General features: G+C 57.6%; 4 protein-coding genes across 4 annotated transcripts; 3 read left to right on the top strand and 1 right to left on the bottom strand.

Annotated features, from left to right (window-relative positions):
• Positions 1–7: 7 nt before the first annotated feature.
• Positions 8–10,071, top strand: VPS13 (uncharacterized protein; the record flags this gene model as incomplete). The annotated part of the gene is made up of 15 exons (XM_060598580.1): positions 8–110; positions 149–226; positions 262–489; positions 526–1,265; positions 1,302–2,195; positions 2,232–2,284; positions 2,319–2,508; positions 2,544–4,801; positions 4,839–6,433; positions 6,471–7,375; positions 7,416–8,021; positions 8,056–8,684; positions 8,721–8,864; positions 8,900–9,385; positions 9,420–10,071. The coding sequence occupies 15 exons, from the start codon at positions 8–10 to the stop codon at positions 10,069–10,071; spliced, it is 9,561 nt and encodes a 3,186-aa protein (XP_060455359.1).
• A 740-nt stretch (positions 10,072–10,811) lies between these two features.
• CcaverHIS019_0301620 (uncharacterized protein) lies at positions 10,812–12,514 on the top strand (the record flags this gene model as incomplete). Its single annotated transcript, XM_060598579.1, has 5 exons — positions 10,812–10,976; positions 11,008–11,104; positions 11,227–11,372; positions 11,494–12,452; positions 12,484–12,514. 5 exons carry the CDS (start codon positions 10,812–10,814, stop codon positions 12,512–12,514), a joined length of 1,398 nt encoding a protein of 465 aa, XP_060455358.1.
• Positions 12,515–13,618: 1,104 nt separating this feature from the next.
• Positions 13,619–14,655, bottom strand: CcaverHIS019_0301610 (uncharacterized protein; the record flags this gene model as incomplete). The annotated part of the gene is made up of 2 exons (XM_060598577.1): positions 13,619–14,361; positions 14,439–14,655. The coding sequence occupies 2 exons, from the start codon at positions 14,653–14,655 to the stop codon at positions 13,619–13,621; spliced, it is 960 nt and encodes a 319-aa protein (XP_060455357.1).
• A 1,915-nt stretch (positions 14,656–16,570) lies between these two features.
• CcaverHIS019_0301600 (uncharacterized protein) lies at positions 16,571–18,248 on the top strand (the record flags this gene model as incomplete). Its single annotated transcript, XM_060598576.1, has 2 exons — positions 16,571–16,704; positions 16,895–18,248. The coding sequence occupies 2 exons, from the start codon at positions 16,571–16,573 to the stop codon at positions 18,246–18,248; spliced, it is 1,488 nt and encodes a 495-aa protein (XP_060455356.1).
• Positions 18,249–20,029: the final 1,781 nt, after the last annotated feature.

Raw genomic sequence — 20,029 nt, 5'->3', positions numbered from 1 at the left:
GCCCATCATGCAGGTCGTCAAGGACATTGCGATTCGCATGCTCAACGCATACGTATCGCCCTATGTCGAGAACTTGAATACCAACGACCTCCAACTCTCCGTCCTCGCTGGTACGTACTTTGCTGGATCTGTGAGCTCACGTCTCCAGGTAAGGCAGAATTCCAAGACTTGCGTCTGAAAAAGTCGGTTCTGGAACGCTTTGGCCTCCCTGTCGAGATTGTTGCTGGTGGGTAACCGACTGCAACCGCGCGCTGAGTTCAGGCGACATCGGCAAGTTGTCGATCACCATCCCATGGCAAGCCATCAAGAGTCAGCCGGCGCGAATCGAGATTGATGACATCTATGTGCTTGCACGAGCGCGACCACAGGGTAAAATCGACCCAGCAGAAGACGAGCGGATCGAGCAGGCGACCAAGCAGGAGCGACTGCGACGAGCCGAGGCAGTCGATAACGCCGCGTCCGAAGTCAACGATGGCCACGGTGATGAGCGTGAGTTAAACGGCAGTGATGTGTAGCTCACGACAGAGAAGGAGACATACCTGGGGGCGATCACGACCAGGATCATCAATAATGTTCAGATCCACATCCGCAACATCCACATGCGCTACGAGGATGGTTCCAACACCCCAGAACACCCGTTCGCAGCCGGTCTCACCATCTCCGAGTTCAAGATGGTGTCGACCGACGAGTGCTGGCTCGAGACCTTCCTGCAGGACAACGTCAAGGACGTCCACAAACTTGTCAAGCTCAGCGCATTGTCCGTCTACTTTGACACCGACTCGGGCAGTCTTGACAAGGGTGTGGACAACCAGAAGGCGACCATCCAGGCCCTGAAGAAGATGCTCTCCAATCAAGTTGAGCACCAGTACATCCTCAAACCAGTTACTGGCGAGGCGCGACTGGTTATCCACCGCACGATGACAAACGAGCAGCCCAAGTTTGATATCAACGTCATCTTTGACGAGATTGGTGTTGTCCTCGATGCCGCACAGTACCGCGACGCGCTGTCCATCGTTGATGTCTTCCACTTCTACCACCGCACCCACCAGTACTCCAAGTACCGCCCGCCAGAGGAGGAGTTCAAGGCGAACCCCGCAAGAGCAAGGTGGAAGTATGCGCTGAACGCCATCCACGCCGAAGTCCATGACCGCAACAGACGCTGGTCCTGGGATTACTTTGCGGAGCGGCGCGACAAACGCAAGAAGTATGTCGACCTCTACGTGAAGCGATTGGCACTCCCAGAGGGACAGACGTTGCCACCAGAGGTGAGCTAACGTTTCTCTCGAAAATGCTCACAGCAGGAACAGACCGAGTTGGATGACCTCGAGAAGAACCTCTCGTACGAGGACATCCGCTTCTTCCGTTCCGTCGCGCGTGTCATTGCGAAGAAAGACGCGGCAACAAGGAAACAGATCGAGGGAGAACGGAGGAAAAACCAGCCAGCAGCGCAGACATGGAGCCAGTGGTTATGGGGCTCCAGTGCGCCGTCTGCATATGACGACGACCCCACGGCCAAGATCACCGAGGACGAGCAGAAGGAGATCGACGACATCATCGACTACAATGCATGGTCGGCAGAGGAGAACAGTATCAGTGGTGCACGAGACATCATGCGCATGCGCGTCTCCGCGACACTCAACAGGGGCTCCTTCTCGCTACGTACGGATCCCCACGGCTCCAACCTCGACGTGACAGCACTGGTGTTCGACTCATTCTCTGCGGACTTCATCCAGCTCACCGAGTCGATGAAGGCACGGATGGCTCTCGGCGGCTTCCGCGTGTACGACGGCACGACGCCAAACTCGCTCTACCCGCAGATTGTCCGGGTTAAGGAGCTCGATGGTGACCGCCGCTCGTCCATAGCCCAACAGAACAGTGTCCAGCAGGCTGGTGGGACGGCCAAGGCCCTCGCCGAAATCAGCGCCAAAATCGATCCGACGGCCGAACCGTTCTTCGCCCTCGAGTTCGAGAATAAGCCGCTGGATGGGCGAGCAGACAACGCGGTTTCAGTCAAGATGCGCCATTTGGAGATCATTTACCACCGCAACTATGTCGAGGCGGTCATGGCCTTCTTGAAACCACCGGCGAGTCAGCTGGAGTCGATCAATGCCCTTCTCGACGCAGCCGGGGAAACGCTTGATGGCATCCGGAAGGAGACCCGAGCGGGACTGGAGTACGCGCTCGAGCAGCACAAGGTAAGTTGTACATACTGTGTTGCCAACTGACATCAGACATTGGACATGCACGTCGACATGAACGCGCCAATCATCGTCATTCCCATGGAGTGCGTACTTCATCAACGCTTTTTCTAACCTCAGCGTCACTCAGAAGAACTCACAGGTTCTCATTCTTGACGCCGGTCACATTGCTGTCGACAGCAAGCTCGCTGACCAGGACAAGTTGAACGAAGTGCAGGCGAAACGCGGGCGCCAGTACAGTGACGACGACTACAAGCAGTTGGAGGAGCTCATGTACGACCGCGTGCTCCTCAAGCTTGACTCGACCCAGGTGAGTTCCGATGATCCCCCAGGTTAACGTTGCAGCTCCTCATGGGTGACGACATCGACGCCTGCTTGAGTGCCTTGAATCGTCCCCATGGTCCCAACGATGGCCCAGACTTGCATATCGTCGAGCGCATCAACATGTCGTTCACCGTGCAGAACGCAATCGTCAACGCCCCAACTCTCACCAAGTTCAAGATCTCCGGCGAGCTGCCAGAACTCCAGGTCAACTTCTCCGACCGCAAGTACCAGACTCTGATGAAGTTCATCGACGTCTCCATTCCCAACTTTGGTGACGACGACGTCGACGAGGAGAAGGCCGCAGAGGCCAAGGTCATTGCAGCGCCGTTGTCACCTGCATTCCAGCGCCGAGAGCTGATCGAGTACAACCTCGAAGAGAGCAGACACGAGACGGCTTCGGTGGCCTCACATCAAGACCCTGGCAGTCAGGACGGTAGTTCGATCGACGGAGGACATCGTGACCAGTTCTACGATTCGAACGACCACACGACTGAAAACCAGAAGCGTGAGTTACAGCAAGTCAGCTTCGAGTTTGTGTTCGCGGTCGGCAAGCTGCAGGCGTCGCTGTTCCGGTCGACTTCTGCGACCTCGGAGAAGCCGCTGGCAAACGCCGCGCTCGAGGGCTTCGGCCTGACATTCCTGCAACGCAAGTACCAGAGATCTGTCGACCTATACCTCAAAGACGTCACTCTGGCGATGCTCGACAACGGCAAAGTCCAGCGGCCACTGTTGTCCTCAGGCGCGGTCACGGCTGGTGACCCAAGCGACGTCAAGCTCGTACGAGTCAAGTACCTCAAGGTGGAGAAGGATGCGCCAGACTTCATGACCAAGCACGAGGGCATCGACACCAGCATCGACACCGAGTTGTCCACGTTCAATATCACGCTTGCGCCCGAACCCATCCTCTCCCTTTATGACTTTATCATGACGACGTTCGTCGGCCAGGATGATCCAGAGACACCCATTGCGGAACAAGCCGCAGAACAGAGCCAAGAGCCGGTGTCGACGGACAAGATGCGCATCCGAGTCAAGCTCACAAGCGCCCAGGTCTCGTTGGAGAACAACGACCTTCGCTTTGCTCTGCTCAGCTTGCCATCGGCAGATGTGGGATTGCTGTTGCGCGGCGGCACCATGCGCGTGGCTGCTCGCCTCGGAAACCTCTCTCTCCTCGACACTACGGAAGCCAAGGTCGCCAACCCAGCCTTCAAGGAACTGCTCACGATTGAGGGAGGTGAACTAGCCGACTTCAGCTACGAGACGTTCAACCCGGACGACGAGACCTTCCCGGGCTATAACTCGATGATCCACCTCCGCTCCGGCTCGCTCAAGTTCACGTTCATGGAGGACACGATTCACCGCCTCATGGTCTGGCTGTACAAGTTCGGCCGCATGAAGGCTGTCTACGATCAGGCGTCGCAGGCAGCCATGCAGAGCGCGGCCGAGGTCACGCGCATGCGTTACGACGTGGTTGTCAAGACGCCAATCATCGTACTCCCTAGCGATGGTCAGAATTGCACCGACAGCCTCATCCTGCGTCCCGGTGAAATATTTGCCAAGAACAACTACCTCGGCGACAAGATGGACACGAGCACGATTGAGGCAAGCCTCACGGGCCTCAACGTCCTCACGCAGATCGTTGCTGAGGGCAAGTCCTCCAACTTGCAACTGGTGGACGATGTCACCATCTCGGCGAAGATCAAACAGATCGCTCCTGGAGACCATCGCGCGGACCCGCACAAGGCAGACACCGAGATTACGACGGACATGACGGACGTCAAGCTGTCGCTCACGGAGCGGCAGTACGTCCTGGTCATGGGCGTGCTGGAGTCCATCCCGCGGGCGCTGAGTAGCTTCGAGGACGACGAGGAGGACCTTGATGACTCGACGCCCCTGTCCGAGTCTATGCCTCCTACACCAATTCCCGAGGAGCCTCCCATACCCTCGGAAACCCACTCGGATGACGATATGACGGCTTTGATCCCCGAACTGGCCATTACCTCCAAGTCGGCTGATGTTTGGACGTCGCTGGACTTTGTATTCAGCGTCAAGTCGATCGGGATGGAGCTGTACGGTCGGCAAGCGCTCACCGAGGAGGATTTCAAACAGAACAGCATCGCACGCTTTGCCCTCATTGGTAGCAACCTGGCGTTCAAGTCACTCTCGAACGGCGCCATGGAGGCAGAGTTCACGTTGAGAACGCTCGCTTTTGAGAGCACGCGTGTTGGCAACTGCGTCTACCGTGACATCGTGCCGCAGATGGCCAACGACGGCAACCAGATGTGAGTAGACAAGTTCTTTGAGCTCTACTGATCTCAGTATGGTGCAGTACACCAAGGCTCCGGACGGGTCAGCACTTGCCATGGTCACGATTGATAGCCCGCGCTTCATCCTCGCTGTCGAGCCGCTAGCTGCTCTCCTCGAGTTCGCGGTCGCTCCCTTCAAGAACACCGAGCCTCCCCCGCCAGAGGAGCCGACGCCTGATGGCCAGACCCTGCTTGTTGAGGAGAAGCCCACGCAGGCCGGGCTGTCGTTCCGCATCGACATCGTCAACTCGACAGTCATCGTTCTGGCCGACGACACGGACAAACAGACGCAGGCGATCCAGCTGGCGATCAAGGAGATCCTGGTGTCGCAGAGCAACGTGCTCGCCCTCAAAGTCGACAAGTTAGGCATGTCGTTCGGGCGTATGGACCAGCCCGACGACCGGCTTAGCTTCCTGGACGACGTGAGCATGACCTTGACGCTCGATACATCGCGCCGTGGCGCGCATCATATGACTATCTTCGACATCGAGATTCCAGTGCCCGTCATCTTCCGTGCATCGGTGAACAACATCACGCTCATCCTTGACATTGTGAACAAGGCCTCAGCTGCTGCGGGCAAGGCGCTGGCTTCAGACCAAGCGGCGACCGAGGCTGAGAAACAGAAGGATTCTGCGGCTGCCAAGGGTAACGCTGTCGCCAGTACGAGTCAGATGTCCTTGGCTCCGCCGAGAACATCGACTCGCAGAGCCTCCGTCAGTCACCGTCGTAGCTCCTCGGTGGGCTTGGTCAAGACGCGCGTCCTCGTCTCCAAGGAGCACCTCACTCTCCGCGTCAACGGGTTCCAGTTCGTCTTTATCGGCGACCAGCAGCAGATGCCGATGGTTCACCTTTCCACCAGCGAATTCACGTGCATGGTCAACGACTGGTCGGGCGAGCTCAAGATGGCGACGTCTCTGACGACTTCGATGCGGTACTTCAATCTTTCCAACTCGTACTTTGAGCCGCTTCTCGACCCCTGGAAGTTCGACATTGAGATCGCGCGCACGCCGACGATTACTGGCGCCTCGCCACTCACCGTTAAACTCTCAGCCGACCAGCGGATGGAGCTGAGCCTCACCTCGGCCTTCATCGAGCTAGGCATCACCTCCATGACAGTGTACAGCAACCAGCAGGAGAAACAGCCAAAAGACCGCGGGCCAGTCGCGCCGTTCCGCATCCGCAACCGCACCGGCATGCCTATCACCATTTGGCCCGAGAGCGACGACATGTCTTCCATCCCCTGGCACAAGCGTAAGACGATCGAGGACGGCTCCGACCTTCCCTGGTTCTTCCAGGACCGCCAGACGCTGCGTGACAACGTCTCGGCGTTCCAGCACAACTCTTTTGGCCTCGAGCTTCCCGACGGCGCTGTCAAGTGGGATCCCGTCCGCGGTATATCAGTTGACCGCGAGGGCGAGCACGTCCTGAACCTCCGCCCGCGCATCGACAAGGTCACATACCAGCTCATGTGTGACACTGAGCTCCAGGACAACATCAAGGTCATTACGATCCGCTCGACGCTTGTTATCGAAAACGAGACGAGCCTGCCAGTTGAGATGATCATCGTCGACGCGCATGGCAAGGCTGCCGGGAGCGTGTTGAAGATTGGTAAGTTGACTGTTCGAGGCGACAACTGACCTCGCAGACCCCGGTACCTCGTACCCCGTGCCGTTTGACGCCGTGTACGACAAGCGGTTCAGATTGCGGCCGCTGCGTGGCTTCGGCTTTGACTACGGCTGGTCGACCCCGCTCCACTGGCGCCAGCTCATCACGCGGCCGATACGCGCGATCAGTTGCAAGCACATGACGCCGAAGGAACCAGCATTTTACTTCCAGGCGCAGGCCAACTTCAACGCCAAGGACCCGTCCGCACGCCTGTACCCCCGCATCTCGCTGACGCTCCGTGCTCCCGTCGAGCTCGAGAACCTGCTACCATACGATCTCAAGTTCCGCATCCATGACAAGGCGACGAGTATGAGCTCGAGCAACTTCCTTGTCAAGGGAGGCACCAGCCCGATCCACACTGTCGAGCTGTCGCACCTGCTCCTCCTCAGTGTGGCTCCAGAGGACACGCCGTTCAAGCAGAGTGACTACGCGATCATCAACACGGATGACCCTGAGCTGCCGATCGAGGACCACTTTAGCTTATCGGACGCGGCCGGGCTCAAGACGATGCTGAAGCTGCACTACTACATCTTCCCGAACTCGGGCGGCGCGTTTAAAGTCCAAGTGTACAGCCCCTTCATTCTGCTCAACAAGACTGGCCTGCCCTTCGACATCATGGTCAAGGGCCCGCTTGGTGGACAGAAACCTGTTGCGGGCCGCAACGAGTTCGCGACCGACTACAAGCGCGAAGAACCTACGCCGTTTATGTTCAGCTTCCCTAGCGACGACAGGCGGAGCAGGCTGCTCCTGCGCGTGGCGGATTCGAAGCTGTCGCGGCCGCTGTCGTTTGAACCCGCTTCGGCAGACATGCAGATCGTCCTGCCATCCGTGAAGGGCGACAAGAACTACTACGTTGGCCTTTCGTACACCGAGGGTTTGGGCAAGGTGAGCTCAACTAGCCCTACTACTGGAAGCTGACCTGCAGTACAAGCTCTCGAAGGTGATCACTATCGCACCCCGCTTCTTGATCAAGAACCTGTTCAAGCACGCGATCCAAGTGCGGCAGATATCTGAGCCGCGGCAACTCACCACTGTCCAGCCGAACGAGCAGGAGGCCATCCTCTTCTTGGGCGCGAGGGACGCGATGCAGCTCTGCATCGCGTTCGACACGCGAGACGGAGGCCAGTTAGACTGGTCGGCACCGTTCAACATCAACGACATTGGCCGCACTGACCTTCGTTTGATTCGGCAAGGCCGGAACGGCCCAAAGACGTACCTCGCCCGCATCGAGACCCACATGGAGTGCTCAAGCCTGTTCCTGTTCATGCAGCTCGAGACGGACCCGTGGCCCATCAAGCTGCGGAATGACACCGCGCTGCCGTTCATGTTCAAGCAGGCGCAACATCCCGAAGACAACACAGACGCGAGGGTGTTTGAGGAGCGCAGGCTTGCACCACACGACACGGTGGAGTACACATGGGACTGGCCAACGTCACGCGAGAAGCGGCTACTGCTCGCTACTGGTGGTATTGTACTGCCTAGGCCCATCGACGTGATGGCCATTGGTGTGCAGCCGCCGATAAAGATTCCAGTGAGCTTTCAAGTGTGGATCAAGCTGACAGCAGTCTCGTGGTCAGGGGCAGCCGTCGACGACGATCACCATCGACATCAGGGCCGACGGTAGCTCCCAGCTGCTGATCATTTCGCCATACAACGAGGATAGAAACGTTTACAAGGTCGCGCGTAAGGGCAGCAGAGACGTCGGCCCGAGCGCTGCGGACAGCCAGGACAGCCTGGGTAGCGGCTTCGAGGCGGAAGTCCCGAGTGACCAGGCCAACCTCCTTGTACTTGTCGAGCTCGAGGGCATCGGCGTGTCCGTTGTGACCAAAAAGCCAGACGAGTTACTGTACCTCACGCTCCGCGGCATCAGGTTCGACTACAAGGACTTCCCCACATGGTACGAAGCTGCCCTCATCTGCAAGTGGATCCAGATCGACAACCAGCTCTTCGGCGGCATCTTCCCTATCGTCCTGTATCCGACTGTCGTGTCCAAGGACGGCAAGGACCTGGATGCGCACCCGACGTTAAATACCAATGTCGCCATTCTCAAGGACAACACGCATGGTGTCTTGTTCGTCAAGTACGCGTCGATCTTGCTCCAGGCCATGACGATCGAGTTAGACGAAGACTTTGTCATGGCACTCATTGACTTCACCAAGTTCAAGGACGCGACATGGCGCGAGCCGACCAAGGAGTGAGTGTACTTTTATGGCTGGCAACTAATCATCAGCATCCTCATCGAATACCCGAAGGGCATTCCTGAACCGAACATGACCGACCAGCGGAATGATCTGTTCTTCCAGTCGCTGCAGCTGCAACCAATCTCACTCGAGGTGTCGTTCATGCGCACAGACCGTGTTAACGTCGATGATAAGTACGTTCATGTCACGACGTCGAGCTGACATCCAGGGTATCGACCCGCAATCCGTTCTACTATGCCCTCAACGCGTTGACCATGACGTTGGGTAATGTGAACGCAGCGCCGATCAACTTCCGGGCCCTGTTCCTTGACAACGTGCGCCTGAGCGGACACGACTTGCAGGAGCGCGTTATCCTGCATTACCAGGAGCAGGCGGTCCAGCAGATCTACTTAGTGCTTGGCTCGGCCGACTTCCTCGGCAACCCCGTGGGCCTGTTCAACAATATCAGCTCTGGCTTCGCCGACTTCTTCTACGAGCCGTATCAGGGCTTTGTCATGCACGGCAACAGGGATATCGGCGTCGGCATTGCCAGAGGTGCGACGAGTCTGGCCATGAAGACGGTCTTCGGCATCACCGACTCGATGACCAAGTTCACGGCCAGTATTGGCAAGGGCCTATCGGCCGCGACGCTCGACCAGGAATACCAGACGAAGCGGCGCATGGCGCAGCGGCGCAACAAGCCGAAACACGCACTGTGAGCTAGGTTCTGACAACGAAGCTGACAGCAGGTACGGAGTGGCTGCAGGAGCGAGCGCGTTCGCAGACTCGGTGACTAGTGCGTTCGAAGGTGTCGCCGCGATGCCGATGGAGGGTGCGGAGAAGGGTGGAGCGGTCGGCTTCGCCAGAGGCGTGGGCAAGGGCTTTGTGGGATTGTTCACCAAGCCTGTTGTGGGCGTGATGGACTTCATCTCGGCCTCGACTGAGGGGATCAGGAACACGACAACGGTGTTCGACACGAACACTATCGACCGTGTACGACTCCCGCGCTTCATTGCGAGTGACGGCGTCCTGCGCCCCTATAGTGCGCGCGACGCTCTCGGCCAGAGCTGGCTCAAGGACCTCGACGCCGGCGCATACTTCTCCGAGAGCTACGTCGCGCACCTCGACATTCCCGGCGACGACGCGGTCGCGATCCTCAGCAACCACCGCCTGTTGTATGTCCAGCTACGCCGCATGCGCGTGATATGGCAGGTGAGCTTTGACGAGCTGCAAAGCCTGTCGCTCGAGGCGAGCGGGATTGCCCTTGTCCTGCGCGGCGGGACGCCAGGCCCATTCCTGCCGATCGCGGAGCAGACGGGCCGCGAGTGGTTCTTCCGCAAGATTGCAAAGGTCGTCGAGGGGTATAATAAGAGCCACAGTGCGCGCGATGATGTAGGATAGATAGAGGATTAGATCATGCAGCATTAGCGAGCGACGCAGAGGGATCAATGGGTAGAACAGCGCTGTGAGAGGTGCTGAATTGCTGGCCTTGAAGGCGCTGTTCAGATTCGGAGGTGAACAGCACTAGTGGCGGATAATTGACCCCCATCTCAAAAATCCCCACCCTGGAGAAGGCCGAAGTTAGTTCACCGGCCACAGCGCCGTTCTTAAACTCGGCTGGGAGTCAAAGCTCAAACCAACAATTAAGATGCAGATGTCACCTTGCCTCTGTACGCCACCCACCCGATTACTATTACTGGGGGGGAATGTGGTGACAACACGGGCAACTCACCCCGCACGGTCGTGTACCCTTTTTCTTTTGTTGTAGCTACTTGGTCGGCAGAGGTGCGCCGGTTGTCCGGTCTCAGCCAAGCCTTTTGTCACCTTGCCGGATCACAAAGGTGTTGCAAGACGTCCGGCTTCGCGACAGGGCAATCTCGGGTCACATGGATTAGATTGCCCTGAGTATTTTATAGCTAGCTCTACTTGGGAGTAAGAAAAAGGAGGAATGCCGAGCCGACGCCACCCACCTAATGGAGCTAGTAGCGGGCCAGGGGCGGCGCATGCCGCTATGGTTTGGTTCGGTTTGGTTTGACTTGGCAGATGGAGACGGACGAAGGGAGACGGACGAAGCAAGACCGCGGACCTCCTCAGACACTTAAGAACCGGACCAACCCGCTCACTTGTGAGCCCACCACACAATGTCCATCGAGGTCGACAAGGAGGAACTGAGCCACGTTGAGAACGCGAGTGGGAGTGGGAGTAGTGGCGAGGTGCTGTATACGGCCGAAGAGGAGAAACGGGTGCGGCGCAAGACCGACTTTGTGCTCTTGCCGATGTTTTGCGCAATCTTCGCCCTCGGATTCGTAGGTTGCCACTCGAAAAGTCTGATGATAGCTCGATAAGACGGCGTTGACTTATGCTTCGGTTATGGGGATTCGGTCGGCTGCAAAGCTCACAATCTCGCAGTATGCCTGGCTCGGATCCATCTACTGTGCGTGTTCGTTGGCTTGCTTGCTTGCTTGCTTGTCTCCAACCACCGCCACTACAACGACACTGCCACCAGAACGGATCAACAAACCCAACCATCTCCTCTCTCCCCCCCGCTGACAGAAGACTTTGGCTACCTGGCAGGAGGCTACCCCATGGCTATTGGGCACCAAAAGCTCCCTGCGGCCAAGTTCACCAGCGCAACCATCATCCTCTGGGGCTGCACGACCATGGTCACCGCTGCATGCAAGACCTACGCCCAACTCATGGGTGTCCGATTGCAAGTTCCTCCACTTTGTTGTCTCTAATCGTAGCGTCCTCGGATTCCTCGAAGCGACAATTGTCCCTGCGACAGTCATGTTCACTGCCGAGTGGTACAAAAAGTCTGAGCAGTCCACCCGCGTCGGTATCTGGGGTTCCTTCTCTACATGGGGAGGCATTCTCGGGGCTGGCGTTGCGTACGGCTTGAGCTCTCGCGAAGTCGAGGCAAAGTGGGGCAAGAGCGGGACAGTCATGGCCATGGCGGCGTGGAAGGCCATTTTCATTTTCCTTGGTGGCCTAACTGTTCTTATTGGTCTCATTTTCGTTGCTCTCGTTCCCGACAGTATTGACGGAGCATTCTTTCTCACCGCCAGAGAAAAGGAGGTCGCCAAACTTCGCACCCTCGAAAATAAACAGAATATTTCCGAAACAAACTGGAAATGGTACCAGGTTTCCGAAGCGGTTCTCGACCCAGCCGTCTGGTTACTCTGTGCAGCAATCGTGCTGTCATATATCCCCTCAGGTGGCATTACGAATTTTTACGCCATAATCGTCCTAGGTATGGGGTTTACGGTACAGGAAACTCTTCTTCTCTCAATGGCCAATGCGTGGCTCTCAATCGGTCTAATCGTCACAATGTGGATGGCAGACAAGATCAAATGCCGCTCACTCGCCGGTATCCCTCTCACGGTCGTATCGATTATTGGCGGTGTCATGGTTTGGGCTCTTCCGCGTGACCAGAAAATTGCCCGTCTGGCTGGTTTCTACCTCTCGCTAGCTTTTGCTATTCCGACATTTGTGGCTATGACTTTCCTCGCCTCAAACATTGCCGGACGGACAAAGAAGACTTTCGTCACTGGCATGATCCTCGTCTTCAACTGCACTGGTAACCTCATTGGACCCCAGACGTTCCGGGACAAGGATGCGCCAGTGTACGCTCCCGCTCTACTCACGTTTGTCATTTGTAACTCGATCAACCTCGGCATCCTCGTCGCCCTCTTCTTCTATTACCGCTGGGAGAACATCAAGCGCGACAGACTCTACGGCAAGCCAGCCCCGGACGAGGACCACTTTGTCGACCTGACTGACCGGTGAGTAACCAGGGGAACAAGCTGACAGAAGCGAGAACAAGTCGTTCCGCTACGTGTTGTGAGCGGTGACTGGGGGTTGTGTTGTTTAGGCACAAGTTGTTCAGAAGTGTAGTTCAGTAACTGTGTAGACGAATGTGAAGTATGGTGCACGTTTACAGCACGCCGTTGTCAAGAGCCGTGCACGGTCCAAGCCACCAAGTCAAATAGCCCAAACTGCTGAGGATAGGAAGCGGGCCGCAGCGCGGACACTATCAGTCTCTGGTACGCGTTCGAATCAGACCTGTTGCATCCCACAAGCGATGAATCACGGGCGGGTCGAGCTCTCTGAGCATCCCACGACCTCAGTCTCGATAACAATCCTACTGATGTAGATGGACTGCCGGTCACAAAAGGAATTCTCTCTTGATGAGATTCCACCTACTTTGGCAAGGAGGGTATTACAAGCTTCAGCGCTAACCTCTAATTAGAGGGACCATTTCCTGACTTGATGAAATTCCCTGTGCAGACTTGACATGTCTGGGAATCGAACATTCAACCACTAGCATTCCATGAATGCTTTTCCAGGCGCACTATAACCTGACCACGGGTTGTCATCCCCGTGGCAAAGATGAGTTTGGAACTGGGTATTTGTATGCACTCCCGTGACTCAACAAGCCACCAATGCCACCAACCCACCAAGCCAAGATACCAGCGAATCGCTGAAAGCCAAAAGCCCACATCCGAGTTCAGGTAGATTCTTGACCTGTTCATGTTTGCCAGTGATGTTATGCGTTGGAAACGGAATGCAGGGCAAGTACGTCACAAAGCCATGAGGCCAGGGCATTCGTGCGGGGGGTACAACGTGGAAAGAAAGCGCATAAACTTCGGCTCATTATCACGATATGCAACATTCAGACAGCATCCATTGTCGCTACAGCGTCTACAATCTACATCTATCATCTAGATCTAGGCGACGTCCCTGTTGGCGTGGACGTGGGGGTCGCCATGGTAGCAGTGTAGGTCGGCGAAGCGCGTCGGCCGCGCATCGTCGGCGACTGGTGTGCGGGCGTGTGCGTGTGCCGCACTGTGTGTAGCGCTGCGATATTCAATGAATGAATCGCAGCGGCAGCTCTATACACATGAGCAAAAGTTGTCAAGTTGGTTCCAGATGCTGCGCGACAACGCAACTAAGCGTCCGCGAGCGCACGCCCAACGTGCATCCAGCGCAGCGCTGCGAACTGGAACCACGAGCCAAGCAGTACAAAGCAGTGGAAGATCTGGTGCGAGCTGCCAAAGTAATTGAACTTGCCGGGCCAGAGACTCTCGGGAATCCGAGCGGCATAAAGCACCGCGCCAAAGATGTACGACGCGCCGCCAGCTGCAATGTAGCTGAAGCCCATCATTTCACGGGCGTACGTGAGTCCACGCGCGAGGACAACATGACCGACGGGGAGGACTGCCGAGAGGCCCAGCGCGATAAACGTCAAGGTCCGGTCCCAGCGGTGGTTGCGGTGGTGTGGCGAGAGGACAATGTATGCGCTCGTGGCGCCGGCGGCCGCGATGCCAGCCATGTAGAGGCCTTGGAGGAGGGGCTGGCCGTGGAAACCATAGTACATTCCCGGGAGGATTGAACCGACGATGAGGACCACGATGCCGACGTAGTCGCCACAGTGGGCTAGGTCGCAGACTTCATGAGTGCAGCATGAAACTGTGTGGAACCAGGAGGAGAGGCCGAGGCAGGTTACAGCGCAGACAAAGTAGCACGCCATGCACGCCTTGTCGATGAGGGTCGATGGGGGGAGGAGAGCGGCCGAGGGGAAGGTGCCGAGCGTAGGGAAGTGCGAGGGCAGGATGTGGAGGGGGAGCATGAGGGCCCAGAAGGCTGCGCCGAGCGAGTGTGTGTGGATATTGACAGTCTCGTTGTGGACGTCTGGTGTTAGCGTTGTAGTGGATTGGGGTCAAGGAAGAAAGACAGTGGCCCAGCGTGACTGGTAGAGCGCAACTCACATCCGATGGCAGAGTACAGACACGAGCTGATGTTGACCAGATGCGGACGGTATCCTCCCGTGATGTACTCGTTGTCGGTCGCCCAAGGTACGAGGCGGCGGCTCTCCTCAAAGCTGAGGAGGCGGGGTTTCCATCCCGTCTTGCCCGTCTTGTTCGTCTTGGCCGAGTGGGTGCCGTTGGAGTTGGATCCACTGAGGAGGGGCTTAGTTTCAGGCATGTCGGATTCGGTGGTAGGTGCAGAAGAGATGGGTGATGATGATGACTTGACTGTCGTTTTAGATGCACGTTTGCGCATGATTTATGAAGAGAAAGAGTTGTCAACAGAGAGAGAGAGAGCGGAGAATACCAACTTGTTCCAAGTGGATGGATTCGGCGTGGGCCGTGCCGTGCGGGACTAAATCACCGTTGATTCACCAGATGGTGACCCCCCACGCAGGCCCGCAGTCTTCCACCGCCTCTTGATGCCCCATGCATCCTACATCCCGACCACGTCCATCAACGTCAACGGATCGTGCCCCCAAAAGATCCACAGAGCGTGCGCCGTTTTGTAACCCGCGACTGATATTCTCAAGTGGGTAGAGGATGGGATTAGCTCGGAAATAGTATTCTGTGTCAGTCAATTTGCCACCCAACTAGATCACTTTTTAACTCGCCGCCTCGCCGCCTTGCCACCCAACACGAGTCCGACGCGTGCCCATGCCCATCCCAGTTCAGGCTTGCAGACTTGGCGGTGTGGCTGTCCCAATTTCCCCAGACAACTTGCCGTCGACTGTACTCCATGCATAGATATTACCAGAGTTGTGGGGAGTTGACTGGCCGCCATCTCGTTGAGAGAGAGAGACAGTCTTGGCGGCCACCGGTTCGGCTTGGTTCGGCCCAGGGATCGGCGTCTAAACTTGTAAACCATCCACTAGTAGATTCCTCTGCTCCATCACATCTCCCATCATCAACCAACCTCTCGCGCCTCTCGCACTCTTGCACTTTATGCGCTCCCTCACATCACCTCGACTAGCAGATCTCAAGAGTGGAGAGTGGAGCGACGGGGATGGAGAATGAAGCATTGAGCATGAAGCGAGGAGAAGAGTGGCTGGCGGAATGGAAGCGAGCCTTAGGACTAGTTGGACAGCCAAGACCATGCCTCCGTTGATGACAGCAATGACAGATGCCGCTCAGACCAACCACCCTTGTTCGCATGCTCTGCTCATCGACGAACCCTTCTCCGTCACCTGTCGCCGGCACCCGGCGCTAGACCGCAAGCCAAATACGAGCGTGCGCATCCGTCTTTTCCGCCTTCCATCTCAAACTTTTTTCTTGGCCTGGACCTATTGGGATCGCAATGGCCACCAGGCTATCGACTTTTTTTTGACTTTGTTTTTGCTTCCTTTTCCTTGCCAGGACCACACGTACCACACGCCATCGACTTGAAGTCGCCATGACCACCGCGACCATGCTTCTCATCACCCGTGCACACGCATACAATGACCGGGGTGTGCTTCTCGCCACCCGCCATCACTATGACAATCAATCCCCAAGCGCGATCTCATCCACTTTGCGTCCGCACCGCAGGGGAAGCTGAATAGTCTACACCTGTGGATACCTGCGACCAGGGGAGGACAATGGTGGAATTTCTGCGGTTGGCCGTGCAGTGGCCGTGAGGTGGCTCGAGCGGGGGCTTGAGAGCGCACGGCCGCCAGGGTGCGTTCTTTCTTGCTGATGGCTCGCGATGCGCACATGATGACTGCAATACCACAAGCCAAGCTTCTGACACCTTGCAACACCTTCCCCTAGTCCCTCATCTCATTCATCACTGGCCCAGCTCTGCTCCAGCCCCAGCCTTAGTCCCCAGCCTTAGTCCCCAGCTCCAGCCCCAGCTCCATCCTCCGGGACTACGCTCGATCTCCCTCTCCTTCCTCGCCCCGCGAACAAGTAGAGCACAGGATCACACGGCACCGTGCTCCGCCGGGTCTCATTCAACCTTCCCCTCCCCCCCACGTTGACCCGAGAACAGCCGCACCCCCGGGCTGTGACGATATAAGAGCGGCACCAACCCCCTCTTGGTGCCAAGCTACCTGCTCTGTAGCAATTTAAATCGGTCTGTGGCACCAGCTCTCGTCTCGCCCTCTCTACCAAAGATGCCCCCCAAGCACCTCAACTCGAACGCGAAGCGCACGCGCCCCCGCGCACCAGGGGTGAAGGCTGGCCTTGAACTCATGGCCTCCCTCGGCGGCATCTCCGTCCTCGGCACCCAGCAGACGCCTTACTACTAGTGAGTGTAGATGGTGTTGACGTCTTACACCGAGCTTTTAGTGAGAGAGAGAGAGATTGTGTAGACGGACAAGGAAACGGCGGAGACGTGCCGAGCGCCACCTGGCGGAGAATGTCCCAGACGATTACAACGTCGGCTCGCAGAATGCAACCACTCAAACCCCTTTGCTCCTAACCCATACTGACCACAGCTTCCCACCCGAGAAGCGCATCCGCGCCGGCGTTGACCGCTGCACCCGCTGTGTTACTGCGTGCGGACCCAAGGCGGCTTGCAACGTCCAGCCCCTTCTCCGCGTCGGCACCAACCTCTGGAAGGGCCGTCAGTGCTACTACTGCACCATCTTCCCAGCCGAGCTCCAAGGAGAGACTTGTTCCCTCGACGGCGCACTTTACATTTACGACAATGACCGCCGTCGTATTCTTCTCGTCGACGCCAAGGGTGAGGTGATCAACCGCCCCATCGACGACCTGGACCTGGAGCTGCCCGACCTCCCAACGCCCGCCGACACGCCCGTCGACACGCCCGTGTCCACCCCGCCCCCCGCCTCGCCCGTCAACGAGACCAAGCCTCTCGTCGTCGCGACCGACCCCACTGTCATTAAGAAGGAGGTTCCTCTTGAGGAGCCCACCCCCATTCCCATTACGCCTGTGCGCCTCTCCCCCGAGTGGTCGCATCCCCCTTCTCCCGCTCCCGCTCCCGCTACCGAGGTCGTCGAGCCCGTTTCCCCACCTTCCATCCCTGCCCCTGCCCCCTCTACCCCCTCTATGCCTGCCCTCGACTCGACTACCGCTACCCCCGCCGACACCCCAGGGCCGTCCACCCCCGCCGCCCCTGCTTCGACCGTCACCACCCCCTCTCCAGCCGTCATCACCGAGTACCAGTGGCTCAAGGACGACCTCTCCCTCGTCAACCGCAAGGCTAAGGCGGAGGCTGCTGCCAGCAATCCTCCTCCAGCCGAACCTACTCCCCCTGCCACCCCCACTACCCTCGCCCCTGCTGCTCCCATCATTGAGAAGGAGGCGCCCAAGCCGGTGGCCAAGCCGGTTGAGGCACCCAAGGTCGTCGAGCCCAAGCCTGCTGAGGCCAAGCCTGTCGAGGTCAAGCCTGCGCCGAAGCCTGTCGAGATCAAGGCCGTCCCCAAGCCTGTTGAGGCCCCCAAGCCTGTCGAGGCCCCCAAGCCCGTCCAGAAGCCCGTTGCCGCTCCCGCTCCCGTCGTCGCGCCCACCCCAACCCCCGCCCCCGCCCCTGTCGCCTCGGAGGACCCTCTGGCCCAGCTCGCCGTCTCCCGCCGCCCCCTCGCCGCCCTCAACGCCCTCAGCAGCCTACTTGAGAAGGAGCTCGCCCAGCTCAGCGCGGCCAACGCCGAGGTCGAGCGCCTCCGTGCTCTTGTGCGCGCCAAGGACACCGAGCGCTCTGCCAAGGCCGCCCGTGTTGAGCAGTACCGCTGCGCCATTGACAACGCGCTTACCGCACTCGAGGAGGAGCGGAGCAGCCTCATGCGCATGCGCGGCAAGCTTGCTGCTGCGCTTGCCACCAAGTTGTAGGCGACATAGATACTAGGCATGCATTTGTGTGCATATTTTAATTCCCGCTGTGCTTGAAGAGATGCTGCTCACTCAGCTAGCTGCAACTGCGATTCAGGTAATGGGAGCTGCTGACTATCGGGGTCGGTCACTCGACATGGGTAAGACTGTGTTCAGAGCCGAAATACACTTGAAAACTGGTCTCAACCCGGAGGCGAGATGTTTCGGTATTTCGACCCTTCAGTTCAGCGCTGGGTCGGTCCTCAATGCTCGGTGAAAACCATAACGCTTATAAGTTGTTAATCTTCACTAGTATATCGGTTAGTATATTCGCCTCTCATTAGAGAGTTGCCTGTAAAGGCGTAACCGCGAAAGAGCAGGGTTCAACTCCCTGGTGGAGAACAATCTTTTGCTGTTCCTTCCTTGCAAAGCCTTTGCACCCGAAACCACCTCGTTTTCCAACTCTCCTCGATACTTTTCTCCTTGGGGATAGCGTCACCCACACCTCGTGACAGGCGCCAATCCACCAGCGTAAATGAACCAGACCAGAAAGTCCAACTGACTCCAACTGACCTCCGATCGTCGACGCGTCGTCGAGGCATGGAATCCACAGTCCACAATATACGACTGGGGGTAAACTCAACTCTTGAGGATGGACCCGGTCAGGTCCATTGTCGGGTTCAAGATAGACTCGGCTTATATGGACACCTAGAGGGCACAGGCCGCCACAGTGGCACGATGATCGGGCTTTCAAGGCCGTGGCGGCTGGTGCGGCGCAGCGTTACGGGGGTTGGACTGCATTAGCGCTGATGCAAGTGGTGGTGGGCATCTCCCATCTCTGAATCTCTGGGGCGTATGCCCTCCCCCCTTCGGTTGTGCCCAAGTACCTGCCTCGCCCAGCTACGTAGCTCTGCTGCACAATCACGATAAGCTGGAAATAATCTCAGATACGACCGTAGTTCGGTTGCTGCTATCATCCCCGGTCCCGATCGGATCTCGTGCCGCACCACGCACAGACCTCGACCTAAATGAACGCACGGAGGACGAGGACGCGATGAAACGGTCTTGGTTTGCACGGTATCCAACAATCAGCCATCTCGCGGATATGGACGGACTGTGGACTGTGCTTGGCTGAACGGCTTGACCCAGCCGTTGAACCGCTTGGGCAGCAGAGTGTGGCGGCGGAATGCGTTGTTTGGCGGGATTGGCGATGCGAATCCGGGACCCGGGATTAGCCATAGCCACGATGGTGATTTTGCTTACGTGAGATGCAAGTGGCTGAGGATAGCGCTGCCACTGGGGGAGATCGACAGGAACCCGATCACTTGTGGTGGTCACAGCAGCCTACTTTCATTCACCCATGCCCAGTCAGCACCCACCCAGCGTTCCTGCTGGCCTACCGGACCCAGCGCCCAGCGCTGAAATATGGCGCCCGCTCGTACTGGCACCATTACTGGACCCAGCGCCGGAGTTACTGCGTACTCGTGCCTGTTTTTGGCTCATGGCAGAATGCCGAGATACGGAACCCCGACACCATCGTTACCAACGCAGCACACCCATACCACTCCTCATTACTTTCAGATCCTTGGCATTTGCAGAATAACTTCCAAGACACTCGGCAAATGGGCCCCGTCATGGGCCCCATGTATTGCGCATCTGGCGACTCACCGGTTTCATTTGCTGCAGTGCATTGACCCAGGCGAGTCACCCCTCGCACCAAGCACCACGCGGGGCAAGTAGGTATAAACAGGGATCAGTGTGGGGGTTGGCGTCAGCATTCCGCCTAATCGTGGGGTAGATAC

Source organism: Cutaneotrichosporon cavernicola (genome assembly GCF_030864355.1).
Source record: "Cutaneotrichosporon cavernicola HIS019 DNA, chromosome: 3".
Taxonomy (NCBI): domain Eukaryota; kingdom Fungi; phylum Basidiomycota; class Tremellomycetes; order Trichosporonales; family Trichosporonaceae; genus Cutaneotrichosporon; species Cutaneotrichosporon cavernicola.
Note: the sequence above shows the minus strand (reverse complement) of the source record. Positions and strands in the feature narration are given on the sequence as shown.